The sequence below is a fragment of the Rhopilema esculentum genome, chromosome 10, assembly GCF_057945365.1.
Source record: "Rhopilema esculentum isolate cy_ngs chromosome 10, ASM5794536v1, whole genome shotgun sequence".
Taxonomy (NCBI): Eukaryota; Metazoa; Cnidaria; class Scyphozoa; order Rhizostomeae; family Rhizostomatidae; genus Rhopilema; species Rhopilema esculentum.
This window is the reverse complement of record NC_142824.1, coordinates 15,468,653-15,493,942: the sequence shown is the minus strand read 5'-3', so window position 1 is coordinate 15,493,942 and position 25,290 is coordinate 15,468,653. Positions and strand designations below refer to the sequence as shown.

General features: G+C 37.7%; 2 protein-coding genes across 2 annotated transcripts; both read right to left on the bottom strand.

The window, feature by feature from the left end:
- Positions 1-4,108: 4,108 nt before the first annotated feature.
- Positions 4,109-15,002, bottom strand: LOC135693535 (proline-rich transmembrane protein 1). Its single transcript, XM_065212063.2, has 5 exons — positions 14,862-15,002; positions 10,089-10,165; positions 9,159-9,415; positions 5,830-5,991; positions 4,109-4,625 (listed from the first exon to the last, which is right to left on the bottom strand). Exons 2-5 carry the CDS (start codon positions 10,117-10,119, stop codon positions 4,452-4,454), a joined length of 624 nt encoding a protein of 207 aa, XP_065068135.2. The 5' UTR covers positions 10,120-10,165; positions 14,862-15,002; the 3' UTR covers positions 4,109-4,451.
- Positions 15,003-19,178: 4,176 nt separating this feature from the next.
- Positions 19,179-22,416, bottom strand: LOC135689333 (uncharacterized). The gene has a single exon (XM_065206512.2). It carries the CDS (start codon positions 21,975-21,977, stop codon positions 20,046-20,048), a length of 1,932 nt encoding a protein of 643 aa, XP_065062584.2. The 5' UTR covers positions 21,978-22,416; the 3' UTR covers positions 19,179-20,045.
- Positions 22,417-25,290: the final 2,874 nt, after the last annotated feature.

The following is a 25,290-nucleotide window of genomic DNA, read 5'->3' as shown; positions in this document are numbered from 1 at the left end:
GATGAATGACGAAACCAAGTCTTGTGAATACCTCAATGGTATCAGTAAGTGCTCTCGTGCATTCATCAAAGGTGTTACCTTGGATATAGATATCATCTAAGTAAGCAGCGATAACGTGGCCTTGTTTATGCAAATAGGTTAGTGCAGGTTTAAGAAGTTTGGTAAATATACGTGGGCAACTTGATAAGCCATTTGGCAAACACGTATATTGGTATAATTGATCATCAAAATGAAACCTTAGAAACTTGCAATGTGGTTTAGCAACAGGAATGCTATAATATAATAGGCATCTTTTAAGCCTATTGACGATATAAAGCAGTTTTGTGATATCAAATTCGTTATAACGTTAAGTGAATCCATTTTGAAATGTCTATAGATAACATTGGTATTAAATTGTTTCAAGTTTAAAATCATACGGTATGTTCCGTCAGGTTTCGGGGCTAAGAATATTGGCGAGACAATTTCACGGGGTTCAGACATAGCCTTCTCCAAGACACCTTTGGAGAGGAGAGATAAAATCTCTGCTTTGATAATTTCTTTTTCAGTTGTACTGAAATTTGTGGGCTTATAAGGTACCTGAACAGAAGTCGTGTCACATTCAATGTGAACCCCAGAAATAGAAGAGGGTATTTCATTGTCTCTAGTTAATTGTTTCCATTGAGAAGTGTATGTTGCAACCCTGCCAGCTTTAAACTTTGTACATTCGCAAGTAAGAAAATTGGTTAACATTGGTAGAAATGAGAAAAATTTACTTACAGTTGGAGTATTTGCTAATGTTTTCAGGACTGTTTCCATCGACGGTGTGGTGTTTGGTTTTGATGGTTCTGGGAGGGCTTAAAATTTTTGCTGTGGCATGGCCAAGGAGTGCAGTGTTTTGTAAAACAATAATGGCAAAAACAATATTGGCAACTTTTCTAACGTTTGTTGCAAGTCAGCCAAGCGAAGATCGTGTTGTTTTTTATCCACAGACAAATTTAACCATGCCTCTTTGTTTACCTTAACAGAAAAAAGGTTTGTGCAGTTCTCAGGGCGGTTATATTTCTCAAGTATAGGAGAAGGTTTCTCTGAGGGGAGAGCCTTACCCCAACGCGAGTTTAATAAAGAGGCTAGTTTGGGGTCGCCATTATCAGCAACATCTGATGGAGTTCCAAATGCTTGGGCAAGCTTATCAAGTAGTGACTTTTCGTCGACTGTTGGCTTCCTTCGATTTTCGTACGATAAAAGGTCGTTAAAGTGCCACTGAACTGAAAAAATCAAATTTTTTTTATTGATGTTCTAGGTCAAGTCGGTGCTCCTGAATCCGATGTTGAAGTTCGCTTTTCGGAATTGTAAAGTGTTTTGAAGCTACAACGCTTCAAAGTTGCGATTTTCAAGACTTTTTGTGCGAAAATTTGTGCGCGGTCTGTGAGGAATTTCAGGAACGTTTATAAGTCGCGGAAGTGATGCGGGCTTCAGTACTGAAGACTGTATTTCGAGTGCGATAAAATACCAAAAAAAAACGTGAAGTGGATGGAAATAGTGCGATACTTGTGCTCTAAATATCACTAGCTATCTAACTACAAGACATGTGCAAGGTATTATCTTACGAAAAATTCGAGCCCATACGAAATAAGCAAACTTTTTGCGTGCAGTTTTTACCAAGACTTCATGCCGATCATTTACCTTTTGTGAATTATTGAGCGTATCGAATAAGAATGCTTTTACGAACAGCTTTACAAATTATGAATAAAAGTGAGCAAACTGATCAAGGGAAAAAGTTGATCTATTATAGAACCACACAAATTGCACATTTTTCGGCGCTTTTCCCACTTTCCAACTTGCGTTGCCACTGTCAAAGCATCAGTTATTGCCAGGGCCGTCAAGATGTGATAAGTTGCCCCAGAACCTCGTGGTCAGGGGACCTCAAAAAGTAAAGAAGTTCATTTTAAATGGAATTGATTAAAAGTCCATAAGTAGCACGGTGGGATATTTTTAAGCTTCTATTCATACCCCATCTTTTTGGCGTATCAAACTGCCTATCTCTATCAAGTTTCATGCTGGTATCACAATCTAATGGTTAAATTGTGACAATTACTGCTAAGAGGTTTGGAATCTAGTATCCCAGTCTATAAATAGCACAAGGGAAATTTTTCGGCGTCTATTCGCCTCCTATCCGTTTCAGCGTATCAAACTGCTCATCTCTACAAAGTTCCATGCTGATGTCGCGATCTAAAAGTTAAATTATGACACCCTTACTCCATCACTCCTTAGAGGTCTGGGACCTGGTACCCCAGTCTATAAATAGCATAAGTGGTATTTTTTAGCGTCTATTCGCTTCCTATCATTTTTGGCGTATCAAACTGTCTTTTACTACCATGTTCCAAGCTGGTATCGCGATCTAATGGCTAAATTATGTCAATTACTGCTTAGAGGTCTAGAACCTGGTACCCCAGTCTATAAATAGCACAAGGGGGATTTTTCAGTGTCAATTCATATCCTATCTTTTCGGCGTATCAAACTGCCTCTTACTACCACGTTCCATGCTGGTATCGCGATCTAATGGCTAAATTATGTCAATTACTGCTTAGAGGTTTGGAACCTGGTACCCCAGTCTATAAATAGCACAAGGGGGATTTTTCAGGGTCAATTCATATCCTATCTTTTCGGCGTATCAAACTGCCTCTTACTACCACGTTCCATGCTGGTATCGCGATCTAAAAGTTAAATTATGACAATCACTCCTTAGAGGTCTGGGACCTGGTACCCCAGTCTATAAATAGCACAAGGGGGATTTTTCAGGGTCAATTCATATCCTATCTTTTCGGCGTATCAAACTGCCTCTTACTACCACGTTCCATGCTGGTATCGCGATCTAATGGCTAAATTATGTCAATTACTGCTTAGAGGTTTGGAACCTGGTACCCCAGTCTATAAATAACACAAGGGGGATTTTTCAGGGTCAATTCATATCCTATCTTTTCGGCGTATCAAACTGCCTCTTACTACCACGTTCCATGCTGGTATCGCGATCTAATGGCTAAATTATGTCAATTACTGCTTAGAGGTTTGGAACCTAGTACCCCACTCTATAAATAGCACAAGGGAGATTTTTCAGGGTCAATTCATATCGTATCTTTTTCAGCGTATCAAACTGCCTATTACTACCACGTTCCATGCTGGTTTCGCGATCTAATGGCTAAATTATGTCAATTACTGCTTAGAGGTTTGGAACCTAGTACCCCACTCTATAAATAGCACAAGGGGATATTTGTCAGCGTCTATTCACACCCCATCTTTTTCAGCGAATCAAACTGCCTATCTCTATCAAGTTTCATGCTTGTATCATGTTTTACACAATTTGTAACTTTTAATCTTCTTACAGCCCTCACTATGGCTGAATTGACTATATAAATCTGAATGCGTCACTCGCCCCAGCCTCCTTTCGCACGACCTACTCGCAAAAGAACCCCAGAAACCCCTACAAATTAAAAAACTAAACTTTTTTTCGAAATCAGCGATGATTAGTCTACCAGAATCAACAATAAAAAAAATTTCATTTTTTTCAATTCAGTGGCACTTTAACCGCATCAGAAAGGGAGATGGCATAGCAAAGCATAGTCATCATCACTCGGTGCATGCAAACTTAGCTCATCATCATCATCATTACCATTTTCAGAGACACACTTTCTTGGAATGTTTAGATGATAAGGCAAGACCTAGAGGGCGCTTACCCCTAGAGAGTCCCGTGGGAGAGGGAAAACTATCGCCATTCCCGGTGGGCTCAGTGTCGGAAACTCCGGTGGAGGAATAGTGCAGTCGTTGAAGTGATGAACCAGGAACAAATTGGTAAAAAAGTACATCAATTTACGCAGAATTTTTTCCTCCATAACATATTCAAAATCGCCTAAAATCCAACTTAGGGAAAAGTTTTTCTAGAACTTTTAAAAACATGAGATAAGAACTTTTCTTTTCTTCTAATTTGCTTTTCTTATTTCGAATTGAATTTAACTTATTTGTGTATTGAATAGCTTAATATGAATATGAAACACGAATGCAAATATAACTGTACACCAAGAATACCATACATGTTTGTAAGGACAAGGGAGCATGTCAAAGGAAGAGTCAAAGAAGCCAGAAAGGCGGTGTATTTTTATCATGCACAATTTGAGATAACAAACGAAAAACTATAGAGTTAAGATACATACATTCTTAATTTAGATTAGATACATACATTCTTATTTCAGATTTACATAATAATTGTGCTGCTATTATTTAATGCAGTTAATGACTTGTGAAATAATCAGCTACAACAAGATATTCAAGTTACAATATTGCATAGAACTCTAAAAGGGGTGCAAGTTACATTTTGATCATCTTGATAATCAAATAGTTTTTTGTACTCAAAATAATTTGTCACTGTTAATTCAGGGGCGAAGCCATATCGTGCTGGTCGCAACCCTGCACAGTCTACATTAGTAGTAGTTACTGGAAGCTGCTGATACCGCGGCAACCTGGATAACGACCAAGACAACAATAAGAATGTAGGTGCACACCCCTATACCGATGCTTATCAAAGACAGCTTTCTGGCACTTGCAGATGCAGCATGGGCAGCCATTATGTCTCCACGGCTCGTGGCATTATCAACCTGAACAATCAAGCAGTAAGCAATGAGGATAGGTATATCAAAAAACTTTTGCAGTGGAAATAATCAGCATATAAAAGGATTGATACACTTGCTTTGTGATACAGTACGTGCGCTCGCTCAAAGAGGAAGGGGGTTTCCGGGGGATTCAAAACTCGATGTTTAAGTGAGGGGGCCTGGAGAAGGAGATTTCTCCATCAGTCACTTATTCAAACTTTATATCTTTTAGTGGAGTGGTTTTTTTGGACAACCAGATAAAATTTTGAAAAGGACAAGATTAGTCACCACAAAATATCGACGAAAATTGAACTTGATAAAAAACTCTTAAATTCAATTACATTGAGCTACATTATATAGGCGCTTTTATGCAAAAAAATATGCGAGGCGGTTTTAATCAATGCAGGGACGGATACAGGGTGTCGCACGGAAGACCGTCAGATTTTCATAATTTAGTTTTTGTCTTCAGTCATTCAGCCACAGAACCGACTGGTCGATCTCACAACCAATGCTACGATTCAATTTAATATAGAAGAAATTCAAAGACAGTGACCGTGAAGAGTACATTTTTAAGAACGTTGCCAGTGTCGCATAAATATGATATGAACGTTTCAGGCTGGCTAAACTTTGAAATATTTCCCCACTCACGTCGCCACCCTCAGAACTACTGTAAGCCCTACGAACCTCGTTGGTGTATGTCGCAGCTTTCGCTCTTAAAGAGAAGGGTCTCCAATTGAGGCGTTTCATCGATCGAAGTGTATCAGTCTTGGTTAGCCGGACTAATCGCATTTCGAACATCAACCCTTGCAAGACATGGAAATAATATCTTAGACCAAAAATCAAGATAACTTTTTTGAGCTAGGTGAAAATATTATTTTTCTATTTATAGTGGTTGAAATACTCGACACGGTAAACTTCATGGTTTTTGCCTATAAAATTAGACCTAGTTGGTCTGGTTCCAGGGGTTGGGCTCCCATAATGGCTCCGCCCTTGCTGGTTAGTTTTAATGTGCGACTTTCAACTGTTATTCTGTATCCACCCCTGAATCAATCAAACAGGATATCTGGAATTAAATTGGTGCATGTACTTTATCAAGGATCTGTTCAATAACGGACGCTGGGTACAGAATAACAGGCTCTACAAAGAAGTCTGATAAACAACGCAACTTATTTAATGAGCAACAATTAGTGAATGGGAGTTTCATTCTTACCTCATTTGACTTGATGATTGCAAAAAGACTGACAGGCCAAAAGCAAAACAGGCAAGTAATTATAGACAATGCCATGTGGTTTGGTGGGGCAACCATCACTTGCGGAGCCCCTGTAGCCATACCAGGTTGAGAAACAACAACAGTTGTCTGGCTACTAGAGGCCTGAAGAGGAAAATAGATTTGTCAGCTTTAAGACTTTAAACAAGGGTTTCCCAACACAACAGCAATTAAGTTCGTAAGTGGAAGGTCACACCAAAACTCTTTTAAACATTTTTGAATTTCAGCCACATGACATAAAAGAACACCATGGAATACTTCTAAATGTGTAAAATCAGTTAAATATGTGAACAGTCAAGTGAGATATGGCCTTGGAAAGATTCTAAGTTTGCTAATGGAAAACTGTTATTTTGACTCTGCTTGGGAAAGAACATGTGCTCATATGGTCTTATCTCAGTGAATTCGAAACACATGCCCAATGCCCAATGTTCAAGGGAAAGTACAGTGTAACGTCCATTGACGGAATCTCTATACAATGAACACCTCCCAAAAACGGATACATCTTTTTCCAAAGTGATCAAAACGCTCTTAAAGGAACCCCCAGACAGCAGACACCTCTTTTCAACGGACAATAATACTGGTCCGAGCCATGTCCATTTTATGGAGGCTTCACTCTTTTTCTAGTTGAATAGCTGTGTCAAAGACAAGGGCTATAGCCCGCGCCCGCACAGACCCCACGCAAAAAGGTTTGGCGAGGGCTTTTTTCCGCCCGCGCAGTTGTTTATAACAACGCTCTCATTGTCCCACACCTCAGTGTCTTTACTACTTACCGCTATATACCAGGGTATTTATGAATAGCGTCGTGTCAAATAACAACATATATGGTTTTTATAGATATCGTCATAAAAAGGAAATTTCCGTTTCGTTCGACATCAAATGTTAACGTTAACCTTATAAAACTAGATAATGAGTGTGCAGGAAAAAAACAACAGATAGCGTAGAATTGCAAGAATGAGAATTGTTACATGACACAGTAAAGTAAGAAATTTGTCTTAAGAAACACGCTACAAGAAACGGAAACTGGGCAATCGGAAAAAATTAAAAAACTTTCAGAAATAATTCGTTTTTGCTCTTTGACTCTTCAACTGGGTGAGATGTAAACGGTTGTGATTTGTCAAAAAAAAAGAACCAATCATTTACCCTTTTCCTGAACTCTCTCGCTACTTTCAATCCACATTTCTGCTTCTCTTTAAGGTTTATGTGTATGTTATCTGCCAATCTTTTTCATGTAATTTTTTCGCTCTTACGTGCTGTTTTCAGATTAAGAAAGTCTTAAGAAAGAATGAGTATTGGAATTTGCTATACCGTTAAGGAACTGGAGTACTCGAAGTCGACCTTCATCTCTTATAAAAAAAGTGTATTTCAGTTATTCTTTCTTGAATTTTTAATGCGAATCAACTTAATTCTGTTTTATCCTTTAAATAACATTGTACTGCTCTTGGATACTACTCAATAAATCTATGTTTCAACATAAAACGTTGCTATTTTGCAAAAAACCAGATATCTCTTTTGTCATTTTAAGGAGTAGTAATGCACACAAAACTGTCTTCTTAACATAAATCATGTTTACAAGTAGACAAGATAATTTATTTTTTGGCTTGTATATACTCAAATGTAAATAGATAAACAACAATATCTGTAAGGGCTAAATAGCCCACGCAGCCAAACCAGCAACCCTGGGTCTTTTTTAGCCCGCATGCTTTTTATTCCCGGAGAGGCCTGGGAGGCCATGAAAATTTTTTTCCTTCCTGCAACTGGACGGAATCTGTGTATAAATTTCATGCATGAATAGGAAGATAAAAGAAGGAATGGCAAGTTCAAAAATTGTAATGATATGTAAATGAAAGCATAAGCTACATTTATAAAGATCTGAGCAATTTTACCACCACTTCAAAATCATTTTCTGTTTTGGTGACTGAAAATTATTCTTCATTAAAGAGACTGTCACAATTAATTTGGAATAGATTCTTAGTAATAACAATTTACAGCAATTATATTTATGTTTGCAAGAAGGCAGGTGGAAAAGTACAAATGCAGATCAATTGGGGTTGCAGTTCTTTTGGGTGATGAGGTCAAGCATCAATATAAACAACATTAAATGTACAAATGTACAATGACGTATGGAGCTGAGACATGGTCACTTACCAACGAGAGTTCTGCCAAAGAGAGAAACTGGCAGTCACCCAGAGGAGCATGGAACGATCAATGCTGGGTGTTACGAGGAGAGATAAGTTCAGAAACGAAGACTTAAGATCAAGAACAGGGGTGAAGGATGTCATCGAGAAAGTGATTGAAGCCAAAGGCAAGTGGGCAGGACATGTAGCACGAATGAAGAACCACGAATGGGCTAAGAAAACGACAGAATGGACTCCATGGGACAGGAAGAGAGGAAAGGGAAGACCAGAGAGACGATGGAGAGATGAGATCGAGCAGAAGGCAGGCAGCACGTGGACCAAGAGTGCCCAAAACCGTGATGAGTGGAGAAAGATGTGGAGGCCATCCGCCAGCAGTGGTGTGACAGGCTAATGATGATGATGAAATGTACAACTAAATTTTTGCCCCAGCATGCAAGGCTTTATCAGAGTAAATGATGAAAATTACTATTTGATGAAAATTTATGTCAGAACCCTGAGAAGAAACCAACTGTGAAAAGCATAAGAGAAAAACATATTTTAATCAGTAAAAAAATTGCAATGATAATCAATATACAACAGAGGTTTTTGGTTTATCAATGTAACAAAAACTTTTAAGAATTTCAAAGAATTCTACAAATTATAACAAAGCTTTGTAAGCCTGATAAAAAACGGTATATATATTTTTATCAAACAGTGGTGCTTTATTCAAAAGGGTATATTTTAAAAAAATTTCCTTCAGAACTTTATGTATAAATAACTTCCTATGACCGCCTGGTTGTATGGTTGGGTAGTTTTTCAAGCCTTGCATGCAATGTTCAGCCTTCTGAAAGTTTTCAACTTTGCAGATGATGCTTCAATGCCAATTAGATTCATAAGGCTTTTTATCATTGTATGGTATCTGGTCAGTGTCTTGCATAGGGAAAAGATATATTTTTATATGATGCATCATCAGGGGTTGTTATGCATCAGCAATCATCAATCATCCCTGGGATAGAGTACCAGAGGCGGAAAAACAAAATACCACTTGGATATGGGGTCTTTGTCACACATTGATTCGGTGTAGTTGTTACTAATTGTGTGGCAGAGAGGGGAAGCTGTTATATAGATGTAATATAAGACTTAATTATATCAACTCACCATTTGAGTAGAAGCAGGCTGGTAACCCTGTGGATAATTGTATGGAACTTGCCCTCCTGGATAACTTGTTGCTGGGTAGCTGGTTGGAGGGTAGCTGGTTGGAGGATACCCTGGTGCTTGGCTTGTTGGGTATTGTGAAGGCTGTTGCCCATACCCTTGCGAAGGTTGCCCATACCCCTGCGAAGGTTGCCCATATCCTGGTTGTGAATAGCCCTGCTGATATCCTTGTTCCTGACTGTATGGTGGTGGTGCTTGCACTGAAAGTTAGAAATTATCTTTTGATCAATGGCATCCTACATAACTTAAACTGAATCACTTTTCTAAGCAAAAGGATTTTCTTTGCATTTTTAACACTTGAATTCATGGATTTTACACAGAGAGCCAATGGCTCCCACAAACTGTCTCTTTATGGTAATCAAGTTCAGAGGGACACAAAATGTTTAAAAAGATGATGATTCTTAATGTTAAAAACAGAAATTTCAATATTTTCAAAATCGCTTTTTGATTATCAAGAATGGGAACAAACATTGAATATTGCTTTCTGAAGGAAAGGCTTCAAGTGGTGCTCTTTGTGCAGTCCAGGCTTAGTTTGTTTAATATATAGTTAACCCATCCCTGGAGATAGAAATATGGTCCTCCTTTCACAAACTGAGAATTGAACAAACCTATAACCCTTAAAATCAGAAACATTGCAAAAAAATGTCAACACATTTAAGCTGCAGTAGAGTTGTGAAAGGCATATTCAGGGCATTTGAGAAGTTTGTCTAGAATCTGAATGTGCTGTTTTGAGAGGATCCAAAAGTAGATGATTCAATGTATAGTAAAAGAACTTATTTATTTTAATTGTAACTTTCAGTTATGTGTTTGTACCTTTGTTGCAAATCCAGACCAAAAATTAAAAAGTGGTTATGGAAAACAAACAGTACTCACTATTGCCAATATCTTGCTTTGTTTCATCCATTTTTAATGAACAGCAATTAACAACTTTAACTCAATTCTTTGATGATCTGAAAATGAGGCCAAAGAAAATCAAATTAATATTAAAAGCAACATCCATATGAAGTCTTGATAAAAAATTACAAAAATAATAAATAATACACTTTTTGATAGTATACCTAGAATTATGCCAGCTTGTATCTAACCCAATTTACATATAAAGCCAATTTTAAGAGAATAAGTGTGGAGTAAACTTCCAGAGGGAAATTAAGATAGTCAGTTTTCAGAAATGATTGTATTAAATAAAGTCAATTTTCAGAAAAGAAAATGAAAACATAATACTTCAGTGTAGGAAGAGAGAGTTTGCTTCAACCCTTTTACTCCATTGGCAATATTCCAAAGCCGATTGGTACTGATTGGGCAGACTAAACAGTCATGTGCTGGTGTCTCTGACTGGGCTATACTGACCCACAACACGGTATATATCATTCTTAGATTAGAAACTTAGATCATTATTCTGGCGTTTTATACTCCAAAGAGTGCCATGATGAACATATTAAATATGTGTTTAAATGTTTTTGGCAATTTCAAAGCTCAAAATTTGTACTAGCAAGAAATTATTCCTACCTCCTTTTGTGTAAACATCTCAGATCAAAAGACTATTATAAAATGGTTTTAAGTGTTCAGAGGAAAAAATGAGCTTCGCAAATGAGAAAATTCTGAATGCATTTTCAAAACGTTAACAACATTTTCAGGAATGTTTTAGTTAATTATATCTATTGCTCAAATAATTACAAATACTTGATTATTGGCAACCAGTAATCTGAAAAATATGAGTTGACAAAAATTACAGGATGGTGAGCTCTAATCCCTACATGGAGACATGTGCAATGTATGTGACCCTAACAAAACATATGTTATGAAAACCACATAAGTAAACATGATTTTCACCTATTGAAATTTAAAGTTTCACTTGTTTAAAGTGAAAAATTATATGATTGCCAAGATTTTGAAACCTGTACAAGGTTGATCAACCTAAAAAAACTCATAACACGAATGGCTAAAAATTGAAACATGGTCAACAAGTTATTGAAAAAATTGACACAAATTTTGGTGAGTAGTTGTTCAGGAAAAGCAACAAGTGGCAAAACAAAATGGTCATAAGAAAGCAAAGAGGAACAGAAAAAGCTACAAAATCAAACAGCTTTACAAGATTCAAGCACCTAACAAGAACAAATGACCAATGAGTGGGTTTTTTTCCTTTGAAAAGTTGAGCCATATGAAGCACTGGACTTGTGTGTTCTTTTCTTGTCAGGGGCTAGCCCCAAAAGCTTGGGAAAATGTTTCTGATAAGTGTTTTTCTCTAAATTTTGAAAGAAATGCGGGCAGTGGGATACCTTTAAACAAAGTTCTAACCTAAAAAATTAGAAAATTGGTGAATAGTGAAACTTGAAGCCACCAAAATTGGTGAACAGTGCTAAAATATAAATGAACATTCATTATTATTATTCATGTAAATAAATCAAAACTTATACTTAGATTTCCAATGTTTCACATTGGAGGGTAAACTGTTCCAAAATACTTATCCTTGAATAATTAACAATTGTTTTTTTATTCAGTATCTGATATATCTGATATATTAGTTATATATTTCATAAGTTATGATGTCACAAAAATATATTTTTTATTAGAATTTTTGAATTTGGATTCAATAACCTGAGAGAGCATCATTAAATACTCTAAGGTGCAAAAACAGTTTAAGATGTTACGAATTGGCTGAGAAATGCAGCTCCCACTCCAAGAATCTAAAAGTGGGGGGGGGGGGGGGAGCCAAGGCTAGGAAAAGCCAGAGGCCAAGGCTTCTTTCACATTTTACTGCAGCTTTAAAACCTTTTGCTTCAAAAGAGCGGCGGCTGGGAGTAGAAAAGTATTTGGTATTAGCCTCTAAAACAGGGGTTCTTAATTATTTTAAATGCTGGGCCAGAAAAACATATAGATTTTCTTCGATGGCCAGTTGGTTTTCAACTTTTACATACCTTGTGTAAGCTGATCTAAATAAGAACTCAGATCTCATTTCAACCAGGCTAAGTTAGTGATAAGATAGACAGGCCTTTTATTTCGTGCCTGCCTATCTCATCTACCTTCGCATCAACCCAAAAAATAGTTTTCACAAAGGTTTGTAACTTGAGTCAGAAGAGAGTCAGAAGATCATTCTATGCTATTTTTAGGCTAGAAGTGCCTGAAGTCAGGTCGAGGGACTGCACAGCGTATTTTAAAGAAAGGCCAAAATCTTATGTTTGTGGATGTATTTAGTCAAGGCCGCCACCATGGTTGGCAGCAAGAAAAATTTTTGGTTTATTTATCTACAAATGGCCAGAAACAAGACCTCAAATAGATTTTAACAGGAGAAAATTAAAGGCAATATTCTTAAAGTTTTCATAACTAGGTTCCATAGTTCTTATTGTTGAAATGAAAAAGGAAACGCTATGAAACGATAAAATGATTAAATAAAGCATTTCCTATTTTGGTACTCCCTTTTGGACTAATAACTGTCCATGGAACGCATTTAATATTTACTACAGAGAAAAAAAATATCAGAGGGGACAAAAGAAAACCAAAGATAAATCGAATTCCAAATTTTGGAAATGTTGGCAAAAATTATTATTGAGGTAAAAAGCATTTGGCAGGCCGGATGAAATTTTGCTGCGGAGTTTAAGAATGGCTGCTCTAAAATTAAGACGGTCCCCACTCTTATGAAGGCCCTCACTCCAACTAATTTTGGGTGAAGGATGGGTCCTACAAAATATAAATGGATTATGGTTGTGGCAAACTACCCGAGTGAAATCTTATTTTGATACAGCGGTTTGCTGCTGAGTATTGGAGCCCCAAGGTACTAGCCCATTAATTCTAATACCATGAGGCTTTTGGCCCGCAAATGAGATTCTATTACGATACAGCAAGCGATTTACTTTAGAGAAATGCAGCGCAAAAACGTAAGACACCGAGAGTAATAAATGTGAGAATATTGCCTGTGACTCTATGGAGTATTTTTTGATGCTTAGCTTCCTGCATAACATATAGAATCAAAGTTTCATGCAATGCAACTGCATTTAGCTTAAACAAATTATTTTGTGACTTTTGCTCTTTATATTCAGTGTCTAAATTTTGTCAATCAAATTATCCATCCAAAGGCATTGCTAGCAAAAGTACAGCTACATTTTATAAATTCATAAAGTTAATTTCCAGTATTGTTTTTTCTCTGTCCACCCTCGCTTCCACTGACAGTGGCCCTCATAGTATTAGAAATGAAAAACTAATACCTTACTCCTGTTCACCCATTGGTTATCATGACTCAACAAAAGAAATTTAGGTCATGCAGGCCACAACAGACAAAGGAATTTTGGGGCAGTGGTAATATTTTTCGGAGGCTAATACCATGACCAGGGCTGCTGATTACCGCATGGATTAAATAATCACATTTTTCAATAATTTCAATGAGGATTAGGAAAGCTTTCATTCAACAAACAGAAAAGCAAATATAGTCGCATCAATAAAATTGTTGTGAAAAAGGCTCTTTTCCTAATCATACCTCTGTAGCTTGGTCTCTGTTCATAACTTTATAAACCAAGCCAAAATAAAAGTAACCATCCCTTAGCAAACTTGAAATCTTTTGTTAGCTATATCTCCCCTGATTTATTATATATTCTACTGACTTTGCAAATTTAGGAGAGTGGATTTTTAACCAAGTTATGACTTTTCAGGCTATGTGGTTAAAATTTAAAAACTTCAAAAATATATCTTAATATATGATGTCATGCTTTATTATTGAAAGTGAAAAGTTTTTTCTGCTTGTCTGTTTTCTAGATTGTGTAAGAAAGAATTTTGTGCAAATCAATCATTTACTGCACCAGTGTGTTTGTTTTGAGATATATCAAATGTGAATATACTAACTTCACTCTTGAAGAGGGTATCAAAATACAAAAGTTTCAGTTTTTTGGAGATGTTGTTTGTTTTCTTGACAAATTTAATCAGTCACTTTTACTGCCTTTTTTCTTTTACATTTTATGGGTTTAAATGGTGCTTTCGTGTGCGCTACCCAAATTTTCTCACCACTAAACAAAGCAATCGTATTTACTGGAATTAGTTACTTCTCACTGTACCCTACCAGACTGTACGTACCTCAGCCTTCCAGTGATGGCAGGATTGCGGTTTTACCCAACCCGGTGGTTACAGGGACCTTAGAAACCACGTAAACCCAAGCATTGCCTAAGCGTAGGTTTCGATAGCGCGTAAGCATGCTGAATGTATCAATTGTTAGACGAAAATTGTTAGTACTAGGCTTTTCCTCAGACCTGCCTACAAGAAAACTTAAGAAGTTTTGCAGTAGGTAAGTGTTTGAGTTTAGTGTATCAGCGAAATACCCAGATGCAACAAGGTGTTTTGCATAAGTTAGTGTATCGACGCAATTAGATCAAATATGCCTTCGTATCCCAGCGCTGTTTACGATACAGAAAAATGCATCGCAGTGAGCAGAAGCACTGGTCGTCACGTCACACTATTCAATTTTACACATTTTAATCTCTTTTCAACATATTTTACAGAAGGGAATAGACAGATATATATAGGCAACTTAAAATTGATACTGAAAGCAAAGTTATGCCAAAAGGTGGCTGACAAATTGAAATTTGATATCATTTGTCGTTAAGTAAAGGTCTAGGAGGTTAAATTTTAGAGTCGATACATCAAGGGAATGTACAAATAACTTACCACGTTTATTCCTCTGCGCTCCGGCGATCTATTACGAATTATAACCTCCTATCTTGCCTTTATTCAATGCGGAAACAATATGACTCAATCACTGGTGGAGACGTGCCAAACCTGTGTCTTCGCCAACCAACGGACAAAAGGGAAATTTCAATCTGTGGTTAAGAATTGAATTGAATTATGACATCGGGTCCATATTTTTATTATTCTGGGTCCGATAGTCCATTTTCTTAAAGATACTTTTTGGGAAGGGTTGTCACAGCTGCAAACAAAGTCAATTATCGATGTTTCTGTTGTTTTCAAAATTTCTTGAAATTTTTGTCAAGAATATTTGGATGAGGGAAATATATTTTCATTCTCTGTAGCTAAATATCAATGCCAACCCGCAAATCACATTGTTGGATTTTCAAGAAATTTCTGAATTCTGGTCTTTCCAAAAATCGACTTTTTCGTAATTTTTTGCTTCGAGTGCTGAAGTTTAAGTTTCTAATTCAAGTGTTCTTTCGGACCCTTATTCTGACGTTTTATGCTCTGAGGAGTGTCAGACGAAAAAGCTTTTAGCCAATATGTTGTAAAATGTTTGCTTTTTTCAAAGCCATTTCAAGATTTACTTTCATTGAGAAAGGGGTTAGTGGATGCAATTTTGATCAACGGAAATGACAGTTAGGCTTAGTTAGGAAAAATCAAGTAGCAATGCTTGTGACTGGGGATTAGAAAACGAAAAAAATGCTTTGGATGCTTATGGCGAGAAGTCAGACATAGCAAACATTGAACAAGTTGGATTTGCTATTAATCCAAAGTGACCATGGTTAGAAGCAAGCCCATATGGTTTTATTTTTGAAACAGAAAAAATAATTGAAGTGAAGTCCCCATTTTTCAAAATGAAGTGAGACAATCATGGAAGCTTGTGCAGATAAATTTGTTTGTCTTCATTTTGTCAATGGTTTTCTAACCTTAAACTCAAAACATGGGTACTAGTACTACCACCAATATTAGGGGCTAATGGCTATTACTGAAACAACATAAATTGATTACGTTGTCAGTGGTGGATGTAGCCTTAAAAATCTAGGAGGGGGGCTAACCGGGGGGCTAACCGGGGGGCCAACTTTTCGAACTAGTAGAATGTAAAGCAGTGGCGTAGTGGCTCAAAATTGGCTACACTGTACCAATTTTTGCGCCCCCTAGAAAATTATGACCTTGGTACAGCTTCAGCCTTTTGTTTTTAAAGTATAGTTCTTCTGTTGATATTCTAATGTTCATGTATTTTTGTAAAAAGAGAAAAATCAGTGGAGTAACGGACCAGAGTTACCTTTAGTTAAAGAATAAACTGTTCCCAACCTTGTTTCTCTTTAACGGGGTCCCCAGTTATCGTTGCTCTTCAATGGGCTTAAACCTACAAATGTTGTAGATATTTACTCCACTGAGTTTTATCTATTTAACAATAATAACGTACGTGGTGACGATAAAGCATCTGTAGAAGTATCGAATGATCAGTTGTATCCAAAGCTTTAGATTAATCAATGAAAAAACCAAGACGACATTTTCTTTCATCGATATACATTGCATCAAAGAGATCTAGCAGGGCATGCAGGCGCGGATCTAGCCAAATTTTGACCGGTTTTTGGGTGCTCTCTCCCCTTACATAGGCAGGGCATTCCTCTCAACCTTCGACCGGCTTGCCTAACCTTTGTTTTCTCGGCTGATTATGGAACAATATGGTATAACGAATAATTTAAGCCCTTACAACATTTTCAAAAATTCATCGAAGTCACGTTACCAATGACGTCAAAAAGGTTATGTTTCCTAAACTCGAAACAATTGTAACTTCTTAAGTATACGTCTGACTTCAATATAAACGCTAGATTCGGGCTCGCCTGAAAGAAAGCTTGTCAATGATATATACACATCAGTATTTTAACGATGTCAGCAATTTTCAATTTCCACAACCATGACTTAATTTTCAATTTAACTCAAAATTATCTCACGTTAACTCATAGTGGAAACCAGTCTCAAAGGTAATGTGTCCAGCTATAGCAAGCGACTCTGCGGGGGTTTTTAGAAACATGTGATTTTTCATGTCATCGCCCCAGTCATTACGGTCGCTCTGTTTATCTATCCTGCTGCGAGATCAGCTTTTCATGTGAGCAGTTTTGCATCGCAAGAATACTAACCAATCGCAAACTGTTATTTTGATGGGTGGCTTGACAAGTTGGATATACGCAGTCCTTTTATATGGACACATTACCTTTAAGGGAAACATATGGGCACCGGTTTCCAAAGGTTTCCGGAAACCAATAGCCACCGGTTTCAAAATTGGAGCATAGATAGCCAGGAGCGGATCCAGACTATAGCAACTGTAGCTCGAGCTATAGTCAAAATCTCAGTGTTTGATTTTCGGAATTCACATTTGAAAGCAGCGGTATAGGTTATCAAATGCGATTAACAAACATGCACTGCTGGCAATGTGTCATCACAATGCCTCTCCAGGTAAAGCCCAATCTCCAGTGAGAAAAAAAACTGCGAAATGCGAAAAAGTTCGCGCGAAATACGTCTTAGGCATGCGCAGTAATCTTTTGCTGGGATTTCTCGCGAAGAATTTCTCTGCGAAAAAAAGTTAAAATGAGATTAACTTTTTTCGCTTTTCGCTTGCGAAATCCTTCAACAGCCAATCATATTCCGTATTCTTTTGTCACGCTTCCAAACTTTACATTCCAATGTCGTGAGGTCAACAAAAGCATTCAAAGGAATTTGTCGCGTGAAGTATTTCGCAGCGAAATTTCGCAAGACTTTTTCTCACTGGAGATTGGGCTTAAGATATAAAACACTGAGCGCAGAATGGTATAATATTGAAACTTAGACGAATCAGAAGTTTCGTTCTTTGTTGACACTAACCAACCGGAATTGAGCTACAGTGGATATTCCGAGCTATAGTCGGTCTGGGGATTTGCTCTGGAAAAGGCATCGAAGACAATGAAACCCGTACTATAATTTTTGGCGCGAGCTATAGTCAAGCTATAGTAAGGTTTGAAAATGGCCTTTTAACCAATAGAATATGAGTATCCACGGTATTTCTCCGCTCTCTGTCCCCTGTAAAGCAACAGTAGACTATTGCTCGTTTTCACATCCTGGGTCCCCTGTAATGTAGCTTCAAAGGCAAGGACCTACTAGGGAATAGACAGGGACGGCGGAACGACCAAGCGGCAAGAGGGGGGGGGGGGGGGGGGCAGGCTTGAGTAAAAAGGCTTTTGAAAGATAATTCTCAGCTTCTACAAATTCATACGTAACATCAATTTTATTATCTGTAGGTATCTTCAACATTGGCTAACTTTCGGCACAAGGAATTATTTTACATGTTTTGAGAAGTTCAGAATTTCATACGAATCTCTCTGATTATTACAATTGGCCAGTTTCAAGGGAATTTTATTAAAAACAACCCTTGCCCCTTCTGCCAAAGGGCAACAGGGGCGGCTGTACCCCCACACCCTCTTCTCTGGCGTCCCTGGAAATAGAAAAAGGATGTTCGAAGGAATATTCATGAATACGAAGCAACTATAAACACACATGGTTTATTATTTGCCCATATAGTGGGCGTGTCCCGCAAGCAAGGAGGGCGTGGTTCCGATCCCAAAAGATTTGAGCTATAGTCACCAAAAATCCTGGATCCGCCCCTGGATAGCATACTCCAAATTGTAACTTCGAGTGGCCACTGATTTCCTCGATTTTGAATTCCTCGGATACTTTGGGATAAAATATGAATTAGGAAACTCTGTTGGAATCTGTGCAACAAGGGAGAGCTGTCGTTAAGAAATAAGGACTGTGTGGGGGTTCAATTCAGTATGTAAACAGAAGACCTTTATTCAGCCTGGGACAAAAGCAGCAATGTTGCAATTGAAATTTTAGATAAAAATTCAAGATTCACAGAGAAACATAGCTCTGAGAGTTTGACCGGTTTTCTGAAACCTGTGGAACCGGTCTGGATCCACGCCTGGCATGTGTTTTTGATTTTCCTTCCCCGAAAACAAACTGAAGATCACATAGAATTCTATGCTAAATGGTTCACTTTCCTACAATTCTCTCCAAGATTTCTTCAAAGCAAGCCTTTTCGTGCATCTCCGAAAATTTGTTACTGTTATAAAATGAAAATGCCAAATTTTCAGTTGAGAAATATAATCATATATTTCGTAGCCAAACGGGTTGATAGGCCTCGTAGAAAAGATAAAAGAGCCCAGCCAGCAATCGTTCTCTCGACATACCTTCGTTTCGTTCACGTCGAACCCAATAGCTTGACTACTTGATAATCAATATGCAATTGCAAGAAAAATGGTGAAGCCCTTTAAGGTGGACGTATACCGATCTGAAAACTTCTAACAAAATTTTTGTTTTTCCTCTATAACTCAGCACTTGAAGCATCGATTACGTAGACTTTTTCAGGAAAACTGAATCAATCCTTTTTCTATCCAAAAATTGAAAAAAAAATTCAAAATGTAGTACCAAAAACCGGGGGTAGTGTCCTACTACAGGCCAACTTCTTAAAACTCTGCAGAAAACTAGGGCAAACCTCGACTTTTATTTGCACATTGGTGACAAAAAACAGTTAATAAAGATTGCTATGAGTGAAATGACTGTTTTAGATTTTTGAAAAATCAAAAGACGGGGGGGTTAACCCTAGAAAACTGTTTTTTTAAAATGAAAAAATTCTGCAAGCCCACATGAAAAAAACAAGACAGTCATTGCATAGAACATCAAAAATTATATATTGCTTGAAAATTTCAGGTCTATAACCATAGGCATTACAAAACTACAGTCCGCAGCGCAAGTTTATATCAAATTGCGCACTTCTGAGAAAAGAGGCTTCAAAGTTTTTACATGATATTTGAGTTGCTGTGATGGTAAAAGTTCTGTCCCTTTCAGTTATGAATTAAAAAGTAAATGAAACTGCAACAGGAAAATGATTATTTGAAAGAAAATCTGAAAATACTTCAATCCCAGATTGAATTTTATAGTTTGTAAAACAGGGGGTAACGTTTGTATAAAAATTCAGAATAGTCATTTAGAAAATATAGTAGGTTGAACCATGGAAAAAAAGTTATATGAGTTTGCAGCATTTTGAAAACAGTCAGTTTGTGATAAAAATAAAATTTCACCAGTAACTTTGTGATCATTAAATACCTTATATATTACTTCATGCTAAATTGTCCTTATTGATTGTATCTGACTTTCATCCACAAACATGATTTTCGGCTCATCCAATGTTTCCTGGATAACTTCCTTCTTGGAGTTAGCATCAATTTTAAGTTTCTTTTTGGGATTCAATTTCCCTTGCTCCTGCTGATTGACTGTCATTTTCTCTTGGTTTCTTGCACCTTCTTTGTCAGTAATTCTCTTTCTCTTTAATCCATATTTGGTTACAGTATTTATTTGAGTCCCAACTGCATATGCTTCTGGTTGTTTCTCAACACCAAAAGCACCAGGAAGGTAAGAAACTGTTTCATTAGCACTCTTTGATTTCCTCTGGCCTCTTTTCTTTCTTCTCAATAACCTTGCTTTCTCTGAAACTTTTCTTGCTGCTTCTTTTACCCTATTAATATCTTCATGCCTCAAAGCGGAAAGCATATTAGAGCTTGGCTCTACATCTAAAGCTTCCATTAAAGTTAGTGTAGAACCAGCACCAGTGTTAAAATGACGAACAGTTTCAGAAACAGCCAAAACAACCCTTGCTCTCCCACAGAACTTTGTTTTGGGGCATCTGCTCCATAACACACCATTTAAAGCTTCATTTTGATTCTGGGTGACACCCATCAGACAGCGGCTCAGCAAGGTGTCATTTGAAAGCCTTTTGAAAATTGGTGTTAGCTCTGGCATGAAAACTGCTGATAGGCGCTTTATGTCATTGTAACTGACTCTGTCTTTCCAGAATTTGCACCAACTTTGGCTATCTTTTGGGCAATTCCTGTGCTGTTCCTCTAAAGTTTTTCCATCCTCTTTTACCATGTGTGACAATATTGCGAGGATATCTTTCTTCATGCCTTCAAGGTTACCAGAGTTTTTCCTTATTGCCTGGCCATAAAAATTCTGCATTTTATCAACAACTTTGTCTGTTAGACGCCCTATTCCACCAACACCTTTGCCATCACTTAGTTTTTTCCCCTTCATGTTGAGTTTGTATCGACGCAGAGCTGTACCAAGGCGCTTTTGGACATGCCCAACACACTCTTCTTTGACAACAACATAATTATCTTTAAATTTCTTGTGACACTCTTCCTTTACATTCGGAAAACAGTCACTGTCACCGTCTCCAACAAATGTTGTATACTTTAGGTTTCTTGTTGAAACTGACCGCAAAAATATTTCTTTGGCACCTTCTGTCTCCATACTATCTGAGGACCCTGTATGGTTGATACTGCAGTTTTGTTTATGGTTAATCATCCATTCTTTGTATGCTTCTTGCGACATATTCGCAGCTCCATGTTTCATGCACTCATGGCAAGTCATACTTTTGACCACAAAATCCAAAACTTCACCAGTTTTTACTGAAATTACAAAAACTACACCATTTTTGGAACAATGACCACGGCGCTGCCATGTTCCATCTACTGTCACAGCTACTTTTGCTATAGGTGCACCATCCTCATCAGCTTCTATATTTTCAGGCTCTTCCTCCTGGGTAATCTTTATAAGTCTTTCAGCAGCCTCTTTAGTGCATTTAACAGCTTGTTGATGAGCAGTGTCAGAAAGATTTTTCAAAATTACATTAAAGGCCTTTGCATTTGGTGGCTTAGGTAAATCTGTAGATGCACAAAACCTTGAGAGACCTTTTAGCCCCAATCCTTTTGAGGCAGCATGTACAGCTCTTAAATTGACATCAAAGGGCCCTTTGGATTTTGTCTTGTGACTTGAGACAAGCTCTGTTGATGTCTTGCAGAGACTACATTGAAGAAAAAATTGTTGAGCAAGTCCTTTTCTACCATTCTCATCTTCAAAAAGAGTCAATTTGGATTTGGGATTTCTGCATTTTCCACAGATTGCAGCAGAACTCACACAATCTTGGATTCTTTTGACTTCAATAAGTGCATAGCCTGAACCTTCCACTAGCCCCACCTTTTTTATCCTTCCTGTCATAGCACTTCTCCTCCTGGTTACCCTTCCCTTCGTTGGACTTCGATCCAACTTGCAAAGTACAGAGTTCTTCAGCTTTTCAGCACTTTTATTTCTTACTTCCTTTCACGAGGTTTTCGGAGTACTTGTGCTTGGTTCACTGGCTATATTGGCATCTGCATTGCCCAAACATTGCTGTTGGTTGGCGACACTGTTATTGCCGAACGGCCTAGGCCTATCTGGGATGCACCTTTCATTATCCTCTCGGGGCCTTATGTTTGCATTACAAACCCGTCTTTTCTTTCCTTTCCGTCTAGCTAAAACTCTCGTTTTCATCTCCTTTATGAAATAAGCAACAGTCAAAAATAATTCCTCAATTTGAAGCGCGCAAGTAGGACACAAATAGTTACCATAAATTGCCTACTGAAAATTGAAGTTAACCATAAAGTACAGGCCAAGAGTAGCAAAAAGACTTGGTTATAGCTTTTTTGAGCCTGCACTTAACCTACAAAGAAGCTCTGTTGAAATCCCTGACGAAATGTTTATCCTACATTCGAAAATAGGGAAAATAAGTACCCTAGCAACCAAAATTTGCGTTGCTATGGAAAATTGATGATACCTGACTATGAAAAAGCTTAATTTTTGACATGTTACTGTTGCAAGAATACAGAATCATAACGCAGCCACATAAATCGATCGTTTTTGGAGCTTTTAGACAAAGAAAAAAAAAATGACCAAATTTTATTTTTTTCTTACTTGATCTGTATACGTCTACCTTAAGCAACTGCGTCACCTAAAAAAGCTTTTATAAATTGTTAAAGATATTTATATTGCCGGTCTGTTGGACAATTTTGAATAGCTATCTTATTTTCGATCATTACAATATTATGCATGCTGCATATATCTTCTTGTCGGTATAGCCGTCGGCTTTGGAATCTCTGAATACTGGAGATATTTTTCTGGTCTCGTACTTGAAACCAAGACGTTCTGCTGGTACCAAGTGGTACAAATTCACAGCAATCATTTTCACGCAATCGCGCCATGAGTAATGCTAATTTAAAGGTCGCGCGTGAATGTCTATTCACGCATTCACGCATAAAGCCCAACATGGTGTTGGGCCAAATGTTGGATGATCGTTTGACCACCTTGTTGGGTCAACCAAACAATTCTATTGTTTTGAGGTGTTAGGCTCTGGTCAAACGAACCAACATTTCGCCCAACATTTCGCCCAACATTTTTTTCGATGTTGGAAGGTGATCCAACGTTGGTGGTCAAACAATCCAGCATTTCGCCCAACATCATATTGGGCGAAATGTTAGGTGAAATGTTAGGTGAAATATTGGATCGTTTGACCAGGGCTTGTTTCACGAATTCACGCATCGAAAATACGCTGATCACGCAATCACAAAAAACCCCTGGTCCATTAAAGGCATTTGACCGGCATAAGTACAGCGAATCCAAAAATAACTTAGGCCAAATTGATCAGAGCACGCGCACAAGAATGGTCACGTGAAACCACAGCGCGCTGCTCTAGGATTTTACCCATTTGCAGAAAGACGGAAACTGTTCACGTGTTGTTCACCGCTCGTGGTCGAGTACCCTGGGTGCCAGAGCCTCAGAGAGTCAAAGGATGAAGAACGGGGGAAAGGAAATGCGAAGGAGAATGGAAGAGGAATCCCTTTTACTATTCCATTCTCCTTCGCAATTCCTTCCCCCGTTTTTCATCCTTTGACTCTCTGAGACTCTAGCTCCCAGGGTAGTGGTCGAGTGGCTGTAAGCCACTTTTACCTGTGTCGAACACTGTGTCGAACGAATGGTTGCATATCCAGTCTTTTTTCAAATAAGTGGTGTCGAATGCCTTAAACGTTTTCTTATGTAACAAATATCATTTAATCATTTCAATGCGAGGCTTTCTGAAAATTGCATAATTTAAAATGGCGAAGCGAAGCCAGTTACAGAGACAAGTGCTTTTCTTGTATCGAAACCTATTACGTGCTGGGCAAAGAACTCCAGGACTCCAAGATTACATACGAAACGAGTTCAAAGAAAAAGCTAAGATGAAAAAGACGAGCTTCCTACAGATAGAACACTTGATCAGGCTAGGCCATAAGAAGCTAAAGGAAATTCAAAAAGGTTCTTGGACATCAATGGGGCGTTTTCAGTGATCGAAAATTCCGTTCTCATACGATTTAGTGTAACAATGACGTTTGAACTTTGCTATAATAAGGAGTGCCTGTTCAAGTGGATTGTTTACGTCTAAATGAAAGTAGATGTATGTGTGCAGATATGGCCAAAAGAAGGAGTTGCTGCAAAGACATTGCTTTGGTTTGGTATTAGTTATTTAACAGTGTAAAATGATCCTAGTCGCGACTGCAAAGACTTTCTAAAGAGCAATTTATACCAGAATAAGTGAGGGTGACTTAGGATATTTTGAGATCTTCTTGACTCAACTTCCATTTTCAGTTAGCTTGGATTCAGTTGGCTTGGATTAGCTCATTTGACTGTAAATAGCTATGTAGTGCCAACTTTAAATAAATTGATTATTATAATTATATTATTATTTTAAGTCCCAGGGCCCATGGTTACTATAACAGGAAATGACTTACAGACCTACCAAGTCACACACATTTTGCGTGAGACACATGCATTTTGGTCCTTTCTCACGCTCACACGCATCAAAGCAGAATCCTCGGGCATTTTGCAACAAACTTCTTGGTTCATTTAAATTTTTCAATTTTATTCCAAATTGTAGCAAAATCCCTCTTTCCTAACTAGGCATGTTAGAACAATAACAGCAACTAGATAATAAGATGACTAGATTAAAGCAAATTCGCACAGGTTGGAAAAATGACGTTACATTTATTGGCAAGCCTACACTAATATCAGGTTAGCTTTTTTGCAACTATGACACATTGTAAATTTATTGGAAATGTAAAAGAGGAGCATAATATCCCTTAAGTTAGAGTTTCAATTTAGCAGATTGCAATCAGAGTTGTCAGAGCAGAGTAACTTTTTCTTGAGAATGATATTTGGGGTTGCAGTTAAACTACAATGCTCCTCCGCTTACTTGTACCCCTGCATACCTTCCTCTGCATTCCTGGTCCACAGTGCTGTGCACTTTTGGGATCATTTGCTCAGGGCAAGTGCACCAGATTAAATTATTTCATGATTATGTACTGTTGTATATTTTTTCTCAATAAAAAACTGAAAAGAATGGCGAAAAACAAAGCCCCCTCAATCCCAGTGGCGTACCCAAGGGGGGGAATAGGGGGGTCGGAACACCCCCACTTTTCTAAAATATGATCCTTGAGATTTGTCCAAAAATGATGTAAAACTC